The sequence below is a fragment of the Crinia signifera genome, chromosome 19 (assembly GCF_055691185.1).
Source record: "Crinia signifera chromosome 19, ASM5569118v1, whole genome shotgun sequence".
NCBI classification, from domain to species: Eukaryota; Metazoa; Chordata; class Amphibia; order Anura; family Myobatrachidae; genus Crinia; species Crinia signifera.
This window is the reverse complement of record NC_139226.1, coordinates 108,963,421-108,988,241: the sequence shown is the minus strand read 5'-3', so window position 1 is coordinate 108,988,241 and position 24,821 is coordinate 108,963,421. Positions and strand designations below refer to the sequence as shown.

General features: G+C 45.9%; 1 protein-coding gene across 1 annotated transcript in view; it reads right to left on the bottom strand.

The window, feature by feature from the left end:
- Positions 1–1,159: 1,159 nt before the first annotated feature.
- BACE1 (beta-secretase 1) overlaps positions 1,160–24,821 on the bottom strand; it is a 36,024-nt gene continuing 12,362 nt past the window's right edge. Inside the window, exons 2-9 of the mRNA XM_083163151.1 lie at positions 15,299–15,387; positions 11,536–11,752; positions 10,721–10,858; positions 10,384–10,518; positions 7,251–7,352; positions 6,562–6,711; positions 4,866–5,037; positions 1,160–4,211 (exon numbers count right to left, since the gene is read on the bottom strand). Coding sequence (XP_083019277.1) covers positions 3,970–4,211; positions 4,866–5,037; positions 6,562–6,711; positions 7,251–7,352; positions 10,384–10,518; positions 10,721–10,858; positions 11,536–11,752; positions 15,299–15,387 — 1,245 coding nt within the window. The 3' untranslated portion in view covers positions 1,160–3,969. The remainder of the gene's footprint in view (positions 4,212–4,865; positions 5,038–6,561; positions 6,712–7,250; positions 7,353–10,383; positions 10,519–10,720; positions 10,859–11,535; positions 11,753–15,298; positions 15,388–24,821) is intronic.

Genomic DNA, 24,821 nt, shown 5'->3' with positions numbered 1-24,821 from the left:
CAGGCACGCAGTGATATCGCTAGGTCATAGTGATAGGCTGCATCCCTTGGCTGATTTACCCATACAATATCTATCATCAGTGTAGGCAGCAGATAATTGGGTGGGATCACTAGGGGTCAGATGCACTGAGCTTCCAAAGAGATAAAATGGAGAGTGATAAACAGCCAACCAATCAGCTTCTACCTGCCATGTAACAGACTGTGTTTGAAAAATGTCAGACAGGAGCTGATTGGTTGGTTGTTTATCACTCTCCATTTTATCACTTTTGAAGCTTCGTGCATCTGGTCCTATGTGAGTATAAAGCACCCGTTGAATGGCCCTGACTGCACAAGGGAGCACTAGAAGTATGCAATTTGGGTACTGTAAGGGCTAGGTGGTACAGCAAATAGCGGGACGCTGGGAGGCAGATGTGTCCTTGTAAGAAGAGGCAGAGGTAGGATGAAATGGCTGGTGAATGCTTGCTATGGAGCTGGAGATATAGGGCCTGATTCGGCCACGTTTCCAATGGTGGGGGCAATGTTCCCTCTAATTTTACGAAGGCTGTGTGCGGCAAAAGATTTTGGCTGTGCAACTTTGGAAGGAAATTTAAATTTTTGTGCATCACTTATATATAACTGGAAAATGACGTTCAGCATTTGTGTTAACTTTACTTCAAAATGATATTAAACAATTGAACATTCAAAACACAGCACACAATGCATTTAATGGGTGAAACACACATTAATTGAGTCCACAACTGCAAAAACGGACCACTGCTGCTTTGTGCGCTCTGTTGTGTTGTGTGCGTGCGCACACTCGTCAAGTTGTGTGCGTGCGCACAGCTTAGAGGGAACACTGGGTGGGGGTCTGCGCATGGGCGAATATGTGCATTTTCCGACCTGTGTGCGTGTATCACACTCGTCCGCGGCGTTTGCACGGGCAGTGAGCGCAACAGGGGAACTCCCAGTGTTTTATGGCTGTCCTCATAGAAACGCTGATTGTTCCCCTGGGAATGCAGGCGTGCCGATGCCTGTGTGGTAGTGGCGGCTGTCGTCACATGACATCAGTGACCGTCCCCAATTCAGCCATCTTTGTTAGAAATAAAAGTCAGTCCAGACAAACCAGAGCTAAAAGAAAGAAAAACACGATGATGAAAATAAATGATAAATAATGTTATAAGTCATGTGATCACAAGGAAAATATTTATTAGTTGTCCATGACAGAGAAGGGGCTGGACTGTAGTATAATTAGGTTTGTTTAGGGGAACCCATGGATTGGCTAAGTGGCTGACCTTGAGGGGTGTTCAGACCACTGTTTGAGTTAGCATACTCTAATTTGGTTTTAACACCAGGATAGGAAGCAGCAGGTGGCGGCGGATGGGCATTTTTAGCATGTACAGTATCCCAGGCCCGGCTGGGCAATGAGTTGGCCTGGGCCCGGCTGGCAATGAGTTGGCCTGGCAATTGATGTGACTTTTTTTATGCGCTAAAGATTTATCGCATGTACAGTAAAAGTACTCGCGGGGAGTTTAGCCGGAGTTCAAGGATGATCGGATGCGATGCAGCGCAAGTGCTAAAAAGAACCCACAATGGTGCGATTCTGATTTATCTTATGTGCAGCACATAAGATCTCTAGGGTTCAATCCGATGCACACGGAAATGTGCATTTGATCTGATCTGATGTCAAACACATCAAATTTGGCTAGTTTGGATTCGATATATCAGTCCTGTGTTTGGGCACCTTGTGTCTTCTGTTAGAATGAACAAACACATCTACAGATAGAGCCATCCTCATCTAGCTCTTTAATAGGATAAGTGAGCCAAAACTGGTGGACTTAATCCTATGCTAAACCCCTACCATATTGTTCTATGTATTGTATAGCAGCTGAGAACAATAGGCCTTGGTGAGCCATGACTCACCATGGCTATCCAGAGATGGCTAGTTGAAGAAGGTTCCATCTGTATGTCCTGGGACAATTTCCGTGTGGATTTAAAAAATAAAAAGTGTTCAGATCACTTTAAATAACATGAATTTGTGGCCAATGATTGGCATAATTATGATGGAATATACCTGTGCAGTATTTTGTGAATGGAAACAAATTTGCTTTATATTCTTATGTAGTTATTCTTATTGTTGCTGTTTTATTTTTCCTGATATTCATAAAATAGTAATAGAAAGATATTACCACAAAATAATAAAACTGCAATTTACAGGTCTAACTGCTACGGTGCTTTGGAACAGTTCAGGCTTGAACCTTAACTGTGGACTTTCTTGGTAACTAGTATATACCCTAAGTAGCCACTTTATTAGGTACACCATTGTAGCACTGGGTAGGACCAGCATTGCTCCAGAACAGCCTAAATTCTTCATAAAGTGGATTCAAAAAGGTGCTGGCAACATTCTGGCACTTGCTCACAAGACAGCTTTGTGTATATTCACGTGGTAAATCTTCCATTCCATCCTTAAAGTTTGGGATCTGGTGGCTGGGAAGGCTGCTGAACTTATTGACATGTTCATTTAACCAGCTAGTTGACATGACGCATTATCCTGCTGAAAATAGCTATTAGAAAATGGATAGATTGTTGCCATGAAAGGCCCCAACGTGTGCTAAGAAATCAAACATGTCACTACACCAGCACCAGTGCAGCCTGGTTTCACCACCACCACCTGATCTGCCGGCATAGGCAAGATGAATTCTTGTATTCGTGTTGTTTATGCCATATTCTGACCCTACCATTGTATCTGAGATTTGTCAGACCAGCCAACAATTATGCAAACTTCAACTGTCCATTGTTGGTGAGTAGCCGTGTTTTTTTATTTTTTGATTACCCGATGTGGCCTTCTACTGCTGTACCAGGGCTGACTCTACCATGCTCCAGAACCTGGGGGGGCACCCCTACACCAGATTTAAGGATGACTCAGAGAGACGCTTAATGCATACAGCAGGTGTTGAGCTTCTCAGATGCCACCTCTATACTTTCCCTGGGGTTCTGGAAAGCTTGAACGTGGATGGTGCTAGCAGAAAGTCTTTGCTTAGGGTGCACCAGACCTGGCTGTAGCCCACCCACTTCAAGGTTTGTTGCGCATCAGAAAAGATCTCCCGCATAATAAAGTTGCAACACAAGTTTTATTGTCAGTTTGAACCGGCCTGGACAGTCGCCTACTTCATCTCCATTCTGGTCTGCACCAAAACTGAGCATTTTATCACGTACAGTATGCATGGTTTTATGTCACGAGTAGCTGCCACAGGATTGACTGATTAGATATTGCATTAATAAACAGGTGAACTCAATAAAGTGGCCACAGAGTGTATATGACACCAATGTTTGAAGGCATCTACTGTGTGTTGTATAAAAATCTATGTGTTTTTGTTGTGGTATTATCTTGTTAACATTTCCATTCTTGTGTTAAAGGTTTGGTCCTTAATGCATTGCAGCCCTTATGGCCTGCGGAGAGATATTTCCACTTCAGTTACCGGCCTGCATTAACCATTCATTCTGGGCTATATATAGACCCCTACAGATGCAGCCTTTCAGTTCCCATGTTCCTTCTCCCCCTATGCTCTTCCTTATACCCCCTCTCCCTAACTGCTTTCCTCTATAGGTCACATAATGTTCACTTAGACGGTTACAAGTAAACCAATGCCCGGAAGCAATCCTACTATGTGTGAACCATTGGGAATGCACTTTCCGTTCCGCTCTATTATGGCTTAGTGTTAATAAACACACCCACTGTGCTAATTTCTTTTAGCATTGATACATATAAAGATGCATTTTTGTTGAATCACAAGTGAAAGATTTAAAAGGCTGTATTGTAAAGCTGCAGAATAATCCATCGTTGGTAGACCGTTGGATTCATGTGCCCTAGCTTGTCTGGCAGTCCACGTTGGGCAGGAGCGAGGCCCGGTCTATGTCCAGAACCCTGGCACATCTTAGGTGCTCTTGCTGCCACTTGAGCGCAGCCACCTCGGGATGGTAGCGGGGGTGATGCTTATTTCAGCAGGGAAATGTCATCGGCAAAATCATCTTGCGATCGTCTTAGGCAGCGGGAGCAACGCCATTGGAACAGCATTAGGCAGAGGGGGAGCATGAAGAGGGCACACACACCAGCCATGACATAAGCAGTGGTCATCAATGCAGATTCATCCAGCTGGGGGGTGTTATAACCACAGTCTTCCAGGTCCGAGGCATAAAATGGGCCATCCACAGATGCCTTGCGGGAGTAGTCATGAACTGCAAGAAATGAGACCACAACCAGAAATGAAATCATTTATCAGTATTATATACATTATTATTGTATAGGGCAGATCCAATTGAACAGAATATTTTTTCAGCAGTAATGAAAGTGCCTAATTTTTCATTTACTGCAGCTAGGCACACTCCTGATTCTGGCACTAGCCAAGAGAAAAATTGGGCGAATAATTTTTCTTAGCTTTAAAATGTAAAAAAAAATTTGGTAACTGTATAGTCTATAACTACCTCAGAAGAACAAAAAAAATTGAGCATTCAAATTCTTTAAAAAAAAAAAAAATGATTAAAAAAATAAATAAAAAGCTATATTTGTTCCATTCAATAAATAATTTAGTTGCGTTTGTGGTGCATAAAAATCTGCAAACATTGATTTTGAGGTAATTTAAGGCCACTAAAAAAAAACCTGTAAATCCCACCTGCAAACTTTAAAACACCTGTTCCATCTATACAAAATCCCCAGATACCTGTACCACATTGTTCCACCCATTATTCTGGACTTTGTGTAATAAGGACATGTATTTATTGGCCCAATTAAGATAAGTTTCCATTTTTTTCACATTAAAATAACAGTTTTCCCAAATTTGTTCCTGCTCTGAGGCTGAGAGAAAGCTACGTTCATTCCTACAGAGTTCTCACCATGACATGTGCTGACTGCGAATCCAATGCGTTTACGGGCACGGTCAAAAACAACATAGAAGCCCTCCATGATAACAGCCCCCATCACCGTGCCAGTGGAAGACTGTGAAACGGCAAATTTATAACAATCATCCTGAGACGTAGCGATGTCCTCCACAGGGCGCAGGTATTGCTGCAAAGAAGAGAAGAGAGATTGTTGTCTACGCTGGTGATCAGTCATGCCAGGGGAACACATACGGCTATAGAAAGTTCTAAGGAGAACAGGAATATTTAACAGGATCAAAGAAATGGAAAAATAAATGTACAGCTAATTGGTATATTCAATTAGAGTTATATTAAATTGCCATCTGTCGAAAAATAGCAGTTTCTGTATTTTGATTTTTCGAATCCATGATTCAACCTATTCAATTATTTTGCTTTCTTTCCGACAGGTCAGAATGGTCCGACCTGTCTGAAACGATGTTGATTGGCAGAATAGCCGCCAATCCGCATGCTTTTGTCGGAAATGGGGCCAAATTTGACAGGTTTGGGCCCGTTTCCGACAATTTCAATCTAACTCTAAAAAAAGTTGGATTGAGGAGATGAGGCAGGGAGGACGGTGCCGGGTGAGCAGCAGCTGAACCGGCACCATCCTCCCATCTGTCCATCTTCCATCACTAACCCGAGCAGCAACTCATCCGGCGCCGTGCTCCCGGATGACGTCCTCCCATTGCTCCTATCCTGGCGCAGGCTGGGTGAGCAACAGCAGCCAGACCCGACAGTCGGATCTGGCCGCAATTGAATAGGCATTGATGGATCCATTCCGACGAATGTCTCTCAGAATGGATCCAACTCCAACTAAATATACCCCACATAACTTCAAAGTTATGTGGCCGGAATTTAACAACTTTTTATCTGCAGAATAGGTCATTTATTTATTTTTATTGCTTAAAAAACAGATTATATTAGTTAAATGATGCATTTCACTGACTGCATTTCTCTTAACACCATATTATTTATGGAATTTTTTTTACAATGACAGACACACAATGATCAAATATGCTTTGTTATGAGGGTTCTTCATTCTTCCCATGTGTAGGCCCCATAACTCTCTCTGCACATGTTACGTTTACCCCACCTGCAGTGCACATGGTTTGGTCCATTAGAGAGATATTTTGATTTGAGATCCTAAAGGTCCATACACATTGGGCGACTATGCCCAGCGTGTATGGACAATGATGATGACTATTATCACTGCGGGAAAAGCCGCTCAGTGCATACACACTGAGCGGCTTTGCCAATGCCCGGCGCCAACGAAGGGGGGAGGACGGCGTTGTATAACCAGCAGAAGAGCGGCTTTCCGGCGATGTTGCAGGAGCGCGCAGCAGCGTTCACCGCCGGGCCATACACACTGGGCGGCTTTGAGCTGAAAGCCGCTCAAACCTGCTGTTTTGAGCGACTTTCAACTCAAAGTTTCCCAGTGTGTATGGGCCTTTAGTTAGAATTAATAATCTATTAATGTTGCATTATAAAATGCCATTTTATTTCTGGCTTTATGTACATTTTCTTATATAGGTGACTTTGCGACCCTTATTTTATATATAAAAATGAAATAAGTAAAAAAAAAAAAAACACAGTAAAATGTTACTATAGCCAAGTGGATGAGAGGTCTCATCTGCAAACAACACTCACAGCAAGAGATGAACAAAGTGCTAACCTGCGGTAATATGGTGATGCGGAACGACTCGTTTGTAGCCTCACCCATCAGATAGAGGGATATGACCGGGAAGATATTCCAAGGCGTGGTACCTTCCTGCCAGCAAACCAGCTGTTCTCCCAACCAGAAACCATCAGGGAATTTCTCTGTCTATGGAACGGTAGAATGTAGAGTAACGGCCTGATTCACCGGCGGACACAATGCTGAGGTTTATTGCTACTGTACAATTTCCTGATATTCATATTTGAAATAATGCGCAAAGGGCCTTGTTCAGTATGGTTTGCTTGTGCAATCCACAGGGCAGTCTCCCGATGGTTGGGAAATGTCACACAGGCAGGACCTGTTCTGAACATGACCGGGACAGGTCCTGCGATCGCAACATAGTTTTGCGAACGACTTTGCCTGATTGACAGCTGGAGGCGTTCAGGGCAAGAGAAGGGGGTGGGACGGCCGATGTTGCCAGAAACAGGCCCGGACAAGAACTGCTCTGCAAGGCTGTTTCCTTGGCAACGGGCAGCCTGGGTAAGGTTAGACTTGCTAAGGATGCAATGACAGAGGAACATTGGAACTTATCATATGCGACTCATTCTGAATCAGACCCAATATCTTCTATTATGTTCTTAAGGAAATACAAAGGACACTTTAGAGAAAGATCATTGTTGCTTAGTGTATTATTCCCTTGTACTTACCGAGGAAGCAGCTTTAATCACTTTTACAGCTTCATCAAACACCCGTTTTGGCAGCCGTAGGTTTGTGGTACCACTGTCAACAATACTCTTATCATAGTTGTACTGAAAAGGAAACAAGTCAATAAAAATGATGAAACTACTCTGGCAGTGGACTGTGTGCACCCGAGAGATCAGCACAGTGGGGGTGATTCAGGTTGGCTCAAAAAAGCACATTTGGATCCCGATTCAGGTTCGATTGGTCCCCGTTGTACTCACACTGAAGACTGATGTTTTGGCTCTGCGCATGCGTGTATGCTAATATCCGCATGTGCTGGGCCGCTGTGCGGGCCCCTTGGCGACTTGCACAGTCGCCAAGGTGTTCCTACAGGAGGAGGCAGGATGGAGACAGGGAAGATGGTGCATGTGAACGCCCAGCATTTATTTTATGGGCATCTCCATGAGAACGCTGTGCGTTCCCACGGGTACAGGTGGCTAAAGTCACAGAACGTCAACTGCCTGCCATGTTCTCGGAGCCGCACGGCGCAAATACAGGTCAGTCAAGACTGACTTATATGTTCGAGGACCCGTGTTATTCACAAAATTACCGGTGGAACTGCTTCACCCGGCAATTTTGATTTCTGCCTGGGTAAATACTGGCTGCTTTATTTTTACACTGCAATTTAGATTTCAGTTTGAAGTACACCCCCCACCCAAATCTAACTCTCTCTGCACATGTTACATCTGCCCCACCTGCAGTGCATATGGTTTTGTCCATAAGCAAACCAAATGTGCTTTGCGAGCCTGAATCACCCCCAGTAGGACATAGGCTATGTGACTGAGCATGGAGAAGAGTTCTATGTGTTCAACAATGGGGGTAGTTCAGCCCTGACCGCAGCGGCCAGTGTTCAGCTAGAGTGAAAGCCCGCTTTGCGAATTAATGTGCTCGATGGGCAAATAGATGGGTGTGGCCATGCAAATATGTCCATAACCGATAGTAAGAGACTCGCCATCAAATGATTTTTCCCCTGGGCACCAGTCATCGCAGGCCCAGAGTAGCCAGAGACTTACTCGGAGGCTGCGATGAATACAGGCATATACGGCCTGTTGCTGATGTCACACACCCTCCCCTAACACCTGGGCATTTTCTTGGCACTCCCATGAAATGGGCGGTTTCCACCTCAGACACCTACTTCCTGTCAATCACCTTGCGCATTGCGGCACATGCACAGTGTAACAATCATTGTCTGCTGTCCGTATTTGCGGACGTGCGATTGGTTGAATTAGACCAACTGTTCTAAGCTGTATGTGTGAGGGAGGGCATCTGCTTGCTACCTTACTTGTCAGAAGTCTGTCTCTCCTGGGCACGCACCATATTTGGGAATAAGGCGCACATGCACTAGAGAGTAAAGTCTCTGGCACTTTGCTTTCCCTCCTCAGGCACCATGTTCTTGAAGATATCATTGGGAAGATGGTGCTGGCTTTAAGTATAGCTATACTTGGGAGCAGGGGGGTGCAGCGCACCCAGGCTGCACCCCCCCTCCCTCCCGCAGATGGATATGGGTCATAGGGTCGACTCAATGAAGGTCGACATACATAAGGTCGACACCTGAAATAGGTCAACACCTGTCGGCACAAGTCAGCAAAAAAAACAACTTTTTACTGTTGACCTATTTCAGTTGTTGACAGTGCCCTGTCGACTATCAGTGGTCGACCTAATGTATGTTGGCATTCATAGGATTATGTCGACCTTCATAGGATCGACCTAGTGACCATATACCCCTCAGACCAGGCCTGGGTAAATAGGACCCAACCCCCCTTTCTTGGTGCCCCTGGGCTACTGTACAATAGAATTGGGTACTTGTGACTTATCTGGGCGCCCGATTTTCTTCTTCGCACCTAAAAATCGCGTCAAATCGCATCGCATACAATCAGATTGCATGCAATGCGATTTGACGCGATTTGACGCAATTTTAATATGTGAAGGCACCCAGATGCCTGTTTCATATGTGAAATGGCCCCCCAGACCCCATTTTTAATTGTATACCCACCCTGATGGCTAAATGCCCCCCATTGTTATCACCACCCCACTATCAATGCCAACCGTAAGCATGGCGAGCGCAGCGGTAGGCGTCCTCCGACCTTTTCATACCTCCACTATCCACGTCGGCGTGGAGTTGATTTTATATAGTGTGGCGAGCGCAGCGAGCCTGAAGCGTGGCGAGCGCAGCGAGCCCCGCGAGGGGACGCGGATACCTGTGAAGCCCGCGAGGGGACGCGTATAGCTGTGAAGGTATCCACGTCCCCTCGCGGGGCTCGCCACGCTTCGGGCTCGGTGGCTCGCTGCGCTCGCCACACTATATAAAATCAACTCCACGCCGACGTGGATAGTGGGGGTATGAAAAGGTCGGAGGACACGTACCGACGCCCCTCGCGGGCTCGCTACGCTCGCCACGCTTCGGGTTGGCGTTGATAGTGGGGTGGCTTTAACAATGGGGGTCATTAAGCCATCAGGGTGGGTATACAATTAAAAATGGGGTCTGGGGGGCCATTTCACACATGAAACAGGCATCTGGGTGCCTGTGCATATTAAAATCGCATCAAATCGCATCGCATGCAATACAATAGCATACAATGCAACGCAATTTTCTCTTTAAGGGAATTTCAAGGGAAATCGCGTCAAATCGCATGCTTAGGGTACTGGCATACAATTTCAACATCGGGCATTGAATTTACCTAGAATTGATACAATACACAAAACATGGGATGTTAATAGCACGATGGACTGGAAACAACTGCTAATACTGTATTAATAATTCTGATGCTAGGTAAGGAAAACATATGAAATTAATATAAAAATAAGGGAGAATGTAATTTGGAAGCTGACTTATACTAAAGAGTTTATATCAAACCTAAAATGTTTACCTGGAAATATTTCAATCAGGCATGGTCAAACTGTGGCCCTCCAGCTGATGTGAAACTACACATCCCAGCATACCTTGCCACAGTTTTAGCATTCCCTAATAGTAAAACTGTGGCAAGGCATGATGGGACTTGTAGTTTCACAACAGTTGGAGGGCCATAGTTTGACCATGCCTGGTTTAAATGATGGAGCTGATCAGTATTGTCCAGAGACTGCCATCCCAGTACCTCTCACCTCTTTACAGTCCATCATCAAATCCTGTCCATTGATTTCAATCTTTACAATGATGACCTCATAGTACCACTCCTTTCTGATTGGTGTGTACCAGATATTACCGACATACAGAGATGGGTCAATCCAGCCAATCACCTATAGAGAGCAGCATACATGCAAATGTAAATATACTTATCACTGTAGCATTGAATGTCTATTTCAGTCGAAAACACATCTCTTGCAGACACGACTGTGACTATACACAGCCATCTCACATAAACCTTACAGCTATGATGGGCGTCCAGATTTACACACATTCCCATTTACACATACGAGTGATAGGATTTATATTACTCACCATGCTCCCCCCGACGGAGGAAGACAAGTTGTTCTCCTTGATGGGGTAGCCTGTGCCACACAGCTGCAGAGAGAAGATATTAGGGACCCGCGTCTGCTTCACCAGAGAGTCAAAGAATGGTTCCAGTGTGTCATCAGGCTGATAGAGGACGGAGCAACAAATAAGTGAGAGTGAGAAGGAATGAGTGATGGAAAACTACACAGATGAATGAGATTGAGGGCCGGATGTAATGGGGTGCCAGTCTGACGGACGTGCTTCATGCTGGCCGCACTGTTTTATTATTTTTTTTTTTTTTAAAGGGGCAGTCATTTAAAATGCAAAACCATGCCAGGTAAATGTCTGGGGGGATGAACGGTAATGCAGGTGGCAGGCGACGTTTGGTTGGCAAATCTACCAGAATAACCTCTTATGTTTTGGGAAGTGTTGTACCACGCCACCATTATTAGCGGCCAATGGTTCCTAAATGCTGACATTGTTTCATCTGCTGTAGATATAAAGGCCCTGATGCTGTGAGTAATATAATGAGGCCATAATAACAGTACGTTCTGCCGTAGAACATCAAGGTATCCTGTGTCAGACACATCGACGCACCCGCCCCACCCACAGTCCTCCGTCTGCCAGTGAGAGGCAACTGAGATAATCACATTTGGGTTAGATAACGATCTAAGGTCCTTAGCCTGTGCATTCCGATACAGGCGCAGATTGCTAAATAACACACAATCCATCCATATTCAGATACAAGTGCAACTGAGAGACCGTCCCATTACATCACTTGTATTGACACCCACAGAACAAATCCCATTTACGACACTCACCCTGGCAATTTCTGCATACGCAAGTCCCAGGATGCCTTCCCAGTTAGAGCCGTTGATGAAGAACTTGTCAGAGTCAGTGATGGCTGCAATGTTTGCTGTGATGGTGACATTAGGGCCATGTGGGATTGTTACCAAATCTGTTCCCAATTCCCCTTCCCACTTTCCCTGAGTGTATGGAACATATACTCCTCTTCTGACGTCTCGGTACGTTCTGGACCTGTGGAAACATATCATCAGAATGTGTCATGTAGGCAGGGCCGGATTAAGGTTTTGTGGGGGCCCTGGACAACAAATTTGTGGGGGTCCCCCACAGATCACTCCGACGACCCCCCCCCCCCCTGCCTGCTCCTGTACCGTGCTCTCTGACTAGGGATGCCAATCCCGGGGCATTTTTTCGATCCCGGGAATCGGGATTGAAAAATGATCAATCCCGGAATTGACATCTCTAAGCAGTTTAGGCAGGTAGCCCCCCCTGCAGGGCAGACATCAGCGGGAGCAGGGCAGACAGTAACGAGCGGGTGGTGGCGGCAACAGCAGCAGCAGAGCCGCCCGGAGGGCGGGCGGCCGCAGCTGCAACAGGAGTCAGGACTGGTAGTGAGGGCTGAGGTGGGATCACTCTGGAGCGGATATGGGTGGTGCGGCCTGCGCAGCGTGACGGTCAGAGGTCATGCTGCGCAGGTCGGACTGCCTATACCCACTTCAAACTGCAAGCCGGGGATCGGGAACTCCTGGGCAGCGTCTGAGCACTCGCTCAGATGCTGCCCGGCATCATTTGGCAAGGGAGCCGTGAGAGTGAGGGCTGCCTAATGTGTGGGGGCTCCGGGGTGACCGCCCCTATCGCCCCTGCCTTAATCCGCCACTGCATGTAGGGCAGTGCGGATAGTGTAATGGTTAGCATGGGGTAGCACAGACGGTGTAATGGTAGCACTACTGGTGCACAGTGCTGATGTCATGGGCTCAATTCCCTTAACTGGCCCGAACTTTTTAGTTTGTATATTCCTGCTTGCATGTTTAATTCTGTACATGTGTTCAGGGCAGACTAGGGGGGTATTCTGGTCCATTCGCACGAACATTCAGTTCGCACGGTCCAGAATATTCGCACGGGGACCGATGATGGGCATATACACATGTGCCGGGTGTATGCACCCAAGGCTGCAGCTGGGTCGCGTGAGCGGATAGTCGCGCCCATGGGAATGCCCAGCATTGCATTCCCATGTAAATACTGGGTGTTCCCATGGTAATCGGCCCGTGGCGTCAGTGCAGGGGGAAGGCAGGTGACATCACCAGATGTCAGCTGCTCGCCCACTTCCTCCCGAGGTTGTACGCAAATCTAAGTTACCTGAGAGTCACGTAGATATATGAGTGCACGTTCCACATCATTCGATGGATGGCGACCATCGAATGATGTGGGTGTTCCCCCGCAGGATGGGAATGGATGTTTATGTAAAACATCCATTCTCAGCCAGTGCGAGCGAACACACTCTGCAAATGAGTGGTGGCCATTCCACGGATCTGACTGATCTGTGCAATGCTTCAGGGTCATTTGTATTTGGCAGCTGGTAAACTCGGCAGCCAAATATGAATGAATTCACCGTTAGGAAACACGAATCCTTAGAACTCGGCAGCTATGCAAATTTGCAGAGTTCTCAGGTAAAAATACGTCCAATCGTGGCCAAAGCCACTCCTACTAATTTGTACAGCGGCTCAGCCTTGATTGGTGGCCTTAGTAAGACTCCACCTTAGTGGCTATGACAATATATGGTAATAGCTTTGAAGATTGTGGCGTGTATACAAATAAGGTGCTCACTCTCACTGGCAATGCTCAATTACATTTCAGAGGGGAGTAGATGTATCGGTACTTGTGTAGATTCACGGCGCCAGCATGGTGCCGTGCGTCTGAGTCCCCTTGCGGGGCGTGCTTCGCTCGCCCATGCTGCAGGCTCGGTGGCTCGCCACGCCATGCTGGCACCGTGAAACTACACAAGAACCAATGTATCAAACATTGCAGAGAGATGGGGCAGATGTGCTAAGCCTTGACAAATAGTAATCTACCAATGTATCATCCTGTCAACTGGCAAACATAGGAATTGCTGATTGACTGGTAGATTATCTCTTCCCACTTTATTCCTCTACAAGATTGTGCTGGGTACATCACATACCCTCCAACATGACCCATTCCATTAGGTACAAAATGCTCTGTTCCTGGACTTCCCTGCCTGTGGCAGTTACAGATGTGAGCCTGCAGCACAGTCCAATATTTAAAAAGGGGAGCCACACCAGCTGCCATCCCAAACATCACTGAGAGTTGATGTGACCCCCCCTCTTTGAATATTGGACTGTGCTGTAGGCTCACATCTGTAACTGGCACTGGCAGGGAAGTCCAGGAACAGAGCATTTTGTACCTAATGGGATGGGTCATGTTGGAGGGTGTGACATCACTGATCCATCATTCTCTTTATCCAAGGTTTGATACATCTCCCCTTAATCATGCGTAGGAGGACAGTGCATTAACTGTACCTGCATACAATCATTCGTGGATTTCACAGTGTGAAAACACGCAAAATACGTTCCACAAACGGTAATGAGCACAAGGCTGAATCAGCTTCGGACACTGTAAAGAATGACCTACTGTAGACTTCTCACAGAAGAGGTGTGTGAGCTGCTGTATAACATAAAATAATGATCTCTATCTATACACAGTGTCTGCAGAGTTAACAACCAGCTCAGCAGCTGCTGTTTGATATGGTTTCCATAGTTACCTGGCCCTCCATCTGTCTCTCATTACCACTGTCATATTTTAACTGTTAACATCCTGTAATTGGGAATGCATTGTGTTACGGCACCTGCATGTGGTGCAGTATGAGCCGGTTTTCTCACTGTATACCATACCCTCCATATAATACGCTATTAAGTTGATTAAATCTAAATAAATTTGCCTTCTCCCTGCAACCCCCCCCCCCCCCAAGTGCACACCCTGCAAATGGTCCGGACACGCCTGTGTTGTCCATACCGCACCCCTAAAATGCTGCCTCACCACCCCCCCCGTCGTCCCTTAGACTGCGTCACATTTTTCTTAATGTGACCGCAGTGCTCCAGCGTTCGTGCATGCACACATCGCGGATTAGCTATTTTTGAATCAGGCCCTCTGTTAGAAGTGTAGTGCATCCTACAAAGTCAGAATTGTGTTATCCCCATATTCCATACCAGCATTCTCTATAATATTGGTGTCACATAGACGCACGCAGGCAGCTGCTAGAAGAAATGCAGTTCTAGGAGCGCTTACAACATTAATAGTAACACACTGTCATAACACACACAGGGGCAGATGTATTAAACCTGGTGAAGAGATAAAGTGGAGACAGAGTAGAAGGCATTAACGCACCAGCCAATCAGCTGTGTTTGAAAAATGACTGTTAAGGGGCCTACAGCATTCTGAGCGTTCTCAGCGATGCTAGAATGCTTCAACAAGATTGCTCAGCACACAGCAACGTCTCAGCGCTGTGTGCTGAGCGATCTGTCACGGCCAGGGTTCACTGGTGAGTATATTAATCGCCGGGCGATAGCGAAGTGCGGCGCAACCCATGGGGCATTTTTGGAGCGATGTAATTAAATGAAGTAACATCGTTCACAAAAACGGCCTGACTTCGCTACGTGTGTAGGCCCCATTATGAGCTGATCGGCTGGTGCTTTATCATCTCCCACTTTATCACTTCACCAGGTGTAATACATCTGCCCCACTATACACAACACAGTACCAACTTACCGCTGGCGGTGGTAGTATCTTTTCAGGAACGGGTGAGGGGCTGCGCCCACGGCAAAATTACTGCTGCCAGTATCAACTAGAATATTGAGCTGTAAGAGAAAGACAATAAAACATATCTTTGGGGCGTGGCTTGGCAGCCATACGAGCAGGCAGCATCTACAGCAAGCTCCCGCACAGTCCTAAAATTAATACCCCCCCGGGGCCAGCTATCTGCACTGCAAAAAGCCCCCCCTGCTCCACGTTATCCCCTGCCCACCCCCGTACCTGTGGACGGAGGCCGCGGAGTCGGGAAGCCGTTCTGACGGCTTTTGCGGACTGCGGCCTTGGTTGGCTGGCTGAGCCGGGGCCTGGATTCTGAGGCTTCCCCGACCTCTGAGCTCCGTGGCGTCGGAGGACCTCCGTTTTCGTTTGAGGACGCCTGCCGAGGACGAGAGCAGACCCCTCTCACCCCGCTGCACCGCCCGACCGCTGGAGACCTGTGGTGAGTGCCCCAGTAGCGCCACACACGCGGCGGGACCGCTGGGGGAGATAGTGCGCCGGCAGTTGCTGAGCACACAGTGCGGCTGCTGCCAGAAGACCTCGGCGCTCCACTGCCTGGCCTCAGGAAACAGGGGGTTCTGTGGCAATAAAGCGGGCAGGGTGGTACATAGCCCTCTGCGCCGCTGCGACCTCCCTGCACCCTCTCCCTTATAAAAAGCAGACGCTGGGCATCCGCCCCCCCCCCTCACCTCATCTTCACAACTAATAAAAAGGCTTCACAGACCCCTGTTATACTGTTGCTGGCGAATAGCAAAGAATCCCCCACCAATAACATCAGACCTGTGCAAACCCTCTAGGCTATCACACAGAGACTCATCTCTATATATATAGATATATTTAAAAAAAAAAAAAAATAATAATAAAAAAAAAAAAAAAAAAGCCCCAAAGATCCCCACATCCAGCACACCTACCTCTGGGGTTCTCCCCTTTCACCGGCACCCACTGTGGATTGCGGGGGCAGCGGAGTCGGGGGACCCGTCTACGGGTCTCTGCGGATTGCGGCCTTCCCGTGACCCTGCGGCCGAGACCTCTATGTCCAAACAGGTGACACCTTAATGAACCTGCCCGCAAAGTGATTCACCACAGAGGAGGCTGCCCCCCCCCCTACTTGAAGCACCTACCATAAGCTACCCCCTTTGGCCCATACACCACCTCTGCTACAAGGAGATACCAACGGCTTGACCCACAAGCCTACGAGGTTTGCGTCCCAACTACCCTATAGGGAATATGAAACGGACTCCCGTTATAGACTCTCTCAATGCTTCCATGTTATAACAAAACTCCATTCGCCATTGTGATGGCTGCCTAGCATCACACATGTCGGGGGAAAGTGGAAAACAGTCATCCTACTAAGCTTAACACATAAAAATCACTTGATATCCTGTTAAGAGGTGAAGAATTTTACCGACCGACCCCATTAACTGTACTCTCACGACATAGTATGGGCAGAAATAAAAGGGTGACCGGTGATAAAGATATGGCCACACCCTCATCCACGTCGTCCAAAACGGACTTGAGGCATTTTCTCAAACCCACGGAAGCCCCGCCCCACAATGAGGATTCTAATTCCCAAGGCGCACCCGCGCAAGAACCCCCTTCCTCACAAACCTTACCCCCAACTCCCCAACACGCTCAAGCCTACGAAGGAGGAGATCTTTCACAAATATTACAACTGTTACGTACTATGCCTACCCGTCAAGACTTTGACTCCCTGGACCGCAATGTGCGGGACACCATACGCTCGGAGCTGGCAGAGATCAGAGCCGACTTCGCCCAATTAGGTGACAGGATGTCTAAATGCGAAGACCTGCAAGACACCATGGCCCAGGCATATAATGATTTACGTGAGACAGCAGTCCAACAGACTAACATGATTAACTCCCTTTCACAAAGATTAGAAGATCTGGACAACCGTGGGAGACGTAATAATCTAAGAATCAGAGGAGTGCCAGAAGACATACCGACGAACAGCCTGACAGACTACCTCACCAGAATTTTCAACGAGATCCTGGGGAAAGACCCTAACTCAACAATCACCTTTGACAGAGCCCACAGAGCCCTTCGCCCACGCAGCTCCTCAACCGAACAACCTAGGGACATTATCTGTCGCCTTCACTATTTTACCCAAAAAGAAGAAATACTCCGCAAAACCCGGACTCAAGACCAAATTGAAATTGATGGGCAAAAACTACAGATTTTCCAGGACTTGTCCTGGTCGACTCTGCAACAAAGACGAGCACTTAGACCCCTTACCTCTGAATTACGCCGTCTGGAACTAAAATATAAATGGGGCTTCCCCTTCAATCTCCAAGTGATGCACAAAGGTAAACTACTCATCCTCAAAGACCCTTCAGATCTCCAACCCTTCTGCAGTTCATTGGGCTTTGAGCCCCCTCAACTTCCTGACTGGCCCGAGCACTCAATAAGACTGCCTCCACCTCTGCAACAGGACAACGATGGCTGGACAGCTGTCGAACACCCAAGAAAAAGCCCTAATCGTCGACGACATACAACGAACAGCAGAGTCACCTGAGCTCCTCCACAAAAACCTGTTGGTTTCCTACTGCAAACATGGAACTGTAATTAAACTTGCCTGCAGTTCCCACATAAATTCCAGGGCATACCAGGGACAATACTACCACTTATACAGCTTTTGGACTCTATGTTGCCCAACTTCCTCTGCCCTCAACTGGTCACTACTCTCCTAGATCTGTAAGCTGTGGCGTGAGTACATCTCAAAATTATGTATACCACCTCTTCACCCGCTGAATGTTTCTCTATATATGAGTGATCCTTTACTCACTATGTTATTGTTCTAAATATGTGTTACTATATAAGTAAAATGCTAGGCCGCTAGCCACCCCCCTCCTTGAATATATATGCTTAAAAAAAAAAAATCAAATAAAAAAGACGGAGGGATAAATGCTTAGCTTTCCCTTAGATGGCCTAGTAAGTTCATTGTTCAACGTTATATGACTTCCCCATTTCTGTGCATCAATTTGATGGCTGTGGACCACAACCCCCCCGATGCCCCCTGTGCCGCACTTGTTTGTCCTTGCAACTGGTTGCAACTTTTGCACCAGTGAAAGCAAGGAGCGGTCCGACCTTCCATCTGTTAACCACTTCCATATGTTGCAAATGTTACAGTTACTACCTATGTATTTAACCCCCACCAAACACCCCTCTGTCCCCTTGCTTCCCCCCCCCCTCCCATGCCCGGGCTTACCATTAAGTCCTAATGATTAGTACAAGACGAACAACCCTTAAGGTTGTTTCCATCAACGCAAAGGGTTTAAACATCCCCGAGAAAAGGTCCAGAGCTCTACGAGAACTTCACGCTCTAAGAGCAGATGTAGCCTTCATCCAAGAGACCCATTTTATGGCAGATAAAGCCCCCCCACTAAAAGACCGTAACTTCCCCGTTGCTTTCTACAGCAACAACCCAAGCAGTAAAACACTTGGGGTAGCAATATTATTTTCCCACCGCCTTCCCTTCAAGTCCCTTGAACCCCACTCAATCGTAGGGGGAAGAGCACTGTTAGTAAAGGGAGTCTTACACGGCCAGCTATACACCTTTGTTAGCCTTTACGCACCCAATACCAACCAACCCTCTTTCCTACAGAAAGTACTTGAACGTATTGAAGCCCTGAAAGAAGGGATCCTTGTTCTGGGAGGTGACTTTAATTGGACAATTCAGCCGGACATAGACTCCTCCACACCGTCACGACATTACGCAAACAAGGTCTATCGTAGTGTTAGACACACTATACACGAGCATCAGCTAGTCGATGCGTGGCGCCTCCAGCATCCCTCCGAACGTGATTACACTTTCTTCTCAAACCCCCATAAATCATACTCTAGGATAGACTTTTTCCTACTCCCACACAGACTTCTTCACCTTATAGACCAAACCTCCATTGAACCAATGACCTGGTCTGACCACGCACCAATTACGCTAACACTACACACAGACGTTGCCCTATCCAGACCTTGCTCATGGAGACTGAATGAGAGTCTCCTCTCCAACGAACTTTGCAAAACGCAAATCACTCAGAGCCTCACTGACTATTTTGAGATCAACGACTCCCCTGAAGTATCCAAGGTCACAGTATGGGAAGCCCACAAATGTGTGTTGAGGGGGAAATTGATCCAACTAGGCTCCCACATTAAGAAACAAAAAGAAGAACGAAAGACACAACTACTACTACAGATTAGGTCGTTAGAATTAACACATAAAGCATCCCTGTCAGACACAGATAGACGGGCCCTGGTGTCGGCACGGACTGAACTAAACTCCCTATTAAATGAGAGAGTAAAGCGAGACTTTAAGCTCTGTAGAAACCGCTACTTCCAATGGGGAAACAAACCAGGCAAATTACTTGCCCGAGCCTTAAGAGCTCAGAGAGCAGTTGCCTATATCGATGTAATGAAAGACGACAAAGGGAAAGATTGTAGAACAACTCCAGACATAGCGTCTGCATTTCAAACATATTACTCCAAATTATACAATCTTTCTCCCTTAGATTCCCCACTGGAGGTCAGCAACCTACAGGCGAAAATAACCAAATATCTAAAAGACATCAACTTCCCTACCATAACAGAAGCTGACAGGGACTGGCTGGATAGCCCATTTACCTTAAAAGAACTAGAAGACGCTCTGAAAACCACTCCGACAGGCAAAAGCCCGGGCCCCGATGGCTACACAATTTTATATTACAAAACGTTTAATTCCATCCTCCTGCCCAGGATGTTGGCTGCCTTTAATTCTATCTCTAACTCTATGCGGTTCTCCCCTCAGTCCCTTGAAGCTCATGTCACGGTAATACACAAGGAAGGGAAAGACCCAACTCTATGTTCTAGTTACAGACCGATCTCCCTCCTGAATACAGACATCAAATTATTTGCCAAACTTATAGCAAACAGACTTAAGACACTACTTCCGACACTAATCCACTCTGATCAGGTGGGCTTTGTCCCGGGTCGTGAGGCTCGGGACAACACCACTAAAGTGATAGACCTGATCCACCTAGCCTCGAACATACATAACCCATCTATAATAATTACAACTGATGCAGAGAAGGCGTTCGATAGAATTAACTGGCTATTCATGAGGGGAGTGTTAACACACATGGGACTGGGAGCTACTTCTCTAGGAAGAATCCTGTCACTGTATTCTGCACCTATGGCCCGAATCAAAGTAAATGGCACCCTCTCAGACCCAATTAAGATCTCTAACGGCACCCGCCAAGGTTGCCCCCTATCCCCCCTCATATTTGCCCTATGTATGGAGGCCCTGGCCAAAGCAATCCGAATGAACCCAGATATTACAGGTCTGGCCATTGATGGCCAGGAATATAAACTATCACTATTCGCAGACGATCTGTTGATAGCTCTGACCAATCCCTCCATTTCAATCCCCAACCTCATCTCTGAATTTCATACATTCGGAGGTCTGTCGCACTTCAAAATTAATTTTTCCAAATCCACTGCCCTTAACCTCACCGCCTCCACCACTCTGGTAGACAATTGGAAACGCACCTTCCCCTTTGCATGGCATCCCTCAAAAATTAAATATCTGGGTGTGTGGATAAATAGAGACTTATCTCAACTATACTCAGACAACTTTTTACCACTCCTGAACAAACTTAAAAACGAACTCCGGGATTGGCGTAAAGGCACATTTTCCTGGATGGGAAGAACGAGTATCATTAAAATGAATGTCCTCCCCAGGATTCTCTACCTATTCCAGACCATCCCCATCCATATACCTAAAATATGGTTCCTTAAAATCCAGCGACTGATTCGGGAGTTTGTATGGGGCTCTAACAACCCCCGATTTCGACATGACGTATTATTTCGCCGTCGAAATTTAGGAGGTTTACAGCTACCCCACCTACCCTCATACTACGAGGCGACCATGCTGGGGAGAGTCATGGAATGGACTAGACAAGCACCCGATAAACAATGGGTGACACTTGAGAGCTATGGGCTGCCATCCCGACTCGGACTGGCGGCCTGGCTTCAGACACCACCCTTGACAACCCACCCCACAGTAGGCCCAACGCTATCGGTGTGGAAGTTGCTTCGGAAGAGACCTTGTGTCTCTTCCCCGATCTCCCCACTGACCCCGCTGTTGAACAATCCCGATTTCCCTCCGGGAATGAATCCTTTGACATATCGCCGCTGGTCTCAGGCGGGGGAACTACGTATTGGCCGGTTGGTGTCTCACTCTGAGACGATACCTTTCCCAGAGATGCGCGAGACTTGGAACTTACCTCCGTCAGAGATCTGGAGGTACATACCTATCAAACACCTACTCTCCAGTCAACCATACAAGACATCGGCACACAGACCACACACCCCATTTGAGGCCTTATGTCTGGCCGCATCACCCCCCCAGCACTTTCTATCGACAGGGTACAAACTTCTAATAGAAGATACCTTCTCTACATTGCCACGGTTTACCTCTGATTGGGAGAAGGATCTAGGTATTTCACTAGAACCAAAAGATTGGAGCAAAATCTTCCAGGTCACGCTCTCTTGCTCACCCAGTTACTCAGTGTTAGAGACCCAGTACAAAATTTTATCCAGGTGGTACAGATGCCCCACAGTACTAGCGAAAATGTTCCCGGGAGCCGAGGCGACATGCTGGAGGTCAATAATATGAAGGAAGAGGGGAAGGGGAATTATTCCGCACTGATTTATCCTTTTGATACGCCCTTTATGGACTATGTCTGCATATTCTCATCTATATTGGTCTTGGATTGACCTTTCTTTAGTACAAAGAGAGAATAAAACGTGGTGCTACCCTTCTCTAATTGATTGTATGCAAAAAAAAAAAAAAAAGGGGAAAGAAGGGGAACAGTAGAGATTGGGTGGGTGCACTCTGCAGACCGCTATAAAGGGGCGTCCAACTGATTAGGTATTCTTAAAATTCAACTTTTATTAGGTATGTTTAAAAGAGAAGGAGTATTCTAATTACTGATTCTCATTATAACAAATATATAGAAGTGCAAAAAGATTTAGAAAAAGTGATTAAAATTGATCGTGATGTAGATGCTTACTTAATTGCTTTGTGTTTCTGTCTTATATGATTTTATATGGTTTTTATTATCTGTTGTTCAATGTTCATAAGTTAGATGTTATTTCCTGACTTGGTATGTTATTAAAGAATTTTTTAATCAGTTTTTATTGTAAATACTTATTTCACTGTAGTCAGAAAAGAACAAACACACCCTTTGTGTTTCTGCAATTTTTTGCTTAATTATAGATGTGCCAAATCATATATGTAAAGAAATTTTATTATCCAAAAGTGACAATACACATTATTCTTAACGTTCTAGAGATATACTTTGCTGTATTCGTATTTTCTAGCGTTCTGTACGATTATTTATCGCTGTATACGTTACAGTATTTTCACCAATGTTTTATAGGTAATTCAAAGCACCAAATAGCGTATCCTCTAGGCTTTGATTTGTTATTAAGCAACGTTACACTGGTATATAGGGCAGGAAACAATTCTTAGACGCGTGCTATATATGTTAAATAAACGCTGGCTATTTCCCTCAATGTCAACGCTTTACCCAAATATACAGGTTGGGTTACTGTGTAATCAGTATATTAATACTCGTTAAGACAGTGTATTTGTCACTATTCTTTATTGGGCGATATTCCTGTATTTATTAGTGCACCAATTTATTAGTGTGTACACACCATCCGATTTTGTTTTAAGGGACTTATATCCCTATCATTTTATAGGGCTTTATTGTTAATGTTTAAGTTACTTATGCACGTAGTCTTCAAGAGAGCAGGAATACAGGTCACACAGGTATCCTAGGATATATCTGACTGCACCAATTTGCTATATTTCAGATCTGTGCGGTAACTTGCCGCCACATACACTGTGATATTCAGCGATCACCTGTAGCAAGTTAATCCCTTCAATATAAGCATCTAATCAGGTGCAATCTAGATATCCTCTATATTCTAATATTGTAACAAGCAGCGCTGTATATATCTATTATTTTGGGTAGAGATGCTTTCTTGCTGCGTGCTGTGTATATTCAGTCAACGCTAGCTGTCTTCTCTCCGTATCTGTGCTGCAGCTTGTACACATATGAGTTTAGGGTCCTGTGTGTTTACTGTATTTATCACAATATGTTGGTGGTGTTCCTGTATTGTGTAGCGCACCAATCTGGTTAGCGCATACACACCATCCAACAAGAGACTTTTTGTCCTTATTATTTCATATGGCTATATTGCTTGATGTTTGAATCACTCATGCATATGATCTTCTGGTCGCAAAAATACAGGTCCTATGGGGATTCCAGGATGTATTTAACTGCACCAATTTGTTATATTTCAGACTTATGCGGTGATTTGCCGCTACATATGCTGTGATGTTCAGCAGTCATTTATAACAAATTAATCTCCTCAGTTTAAGCACCCAATATGGTGCAAATTGGATGTCCTCTGTATTTTTATGTGATAGCAAGCAGCGCTGTATTTATCATATATTTGGGTAGAGATAATCTCCTGCCGCGTGCTGTATGTATTTTAGCAAACGCTGGCTGTCTTCCCTCCGTGTCAGCGCTGCAGCTTGCACATCAATAAATTCAGGATCCCTATATATCCCGTATATTCATACTTTATGTGACAGTGTGTTATCACAATAAATTGGTGGTGTTTCTTTATTGAGTAGCGCACCAATCGGGTAGCGCGTACACACCATCCAATTTTTCGACAGAGATTTTCCTTTTAATTCTCTGCTAATGTTTTACACTTTATTGTATGTTGAATCATATGCATATATGAGTTTGGCAATCATAGAACAACAGTGTGCAGTACAATTATTATTTATAGTCTCTGATAGCGCTGATATATTATGCAGCTATCAGCCGCGTGCTATCTGTGCTGAACACACGCTGACTGTCTCTCTTTTTACCGGCGCTGTGGCTCCAGCGTCTGGGTGAGACTACTATGCATGCACAATATTTATTATAAGACAGTATATGTACACAATATTAATTAGGTGGCATTCCTATAACATTTAAGCTAATCTACATCACGCGCCTATGCGCATTTCACCGGCTGTGCCGGCTTCCTCAGCCGGCTGTGCCCTGAGGAAGCCGGCACAGCCGGTGAAATGCGCATAGGCGCGTGATGTAGATTAGCTTAAATGTTATAGGAATGCCACCTAATTAATATTGTGTACATATACTGTCTTATAATAAATATTGTGCATGCATAGTAGTCTCACCCAGACGCTGGAGCCACAGCGCCGGTAAAAAGAGAGACAGTCAGCGTGTGTTCAGCACAGATAGCACGCGGCTGATAGCTGCATAATATATCAGCGCTATCAGAGACTATAAATAATAATTGTACTGCACACTGTTGTTCTATGATTGCCAAACTCATATATGCATATGATTCAACATACAATAAAGTGTAAAACATTAGCAGAGAATTAAAAGGAAAATCTCTG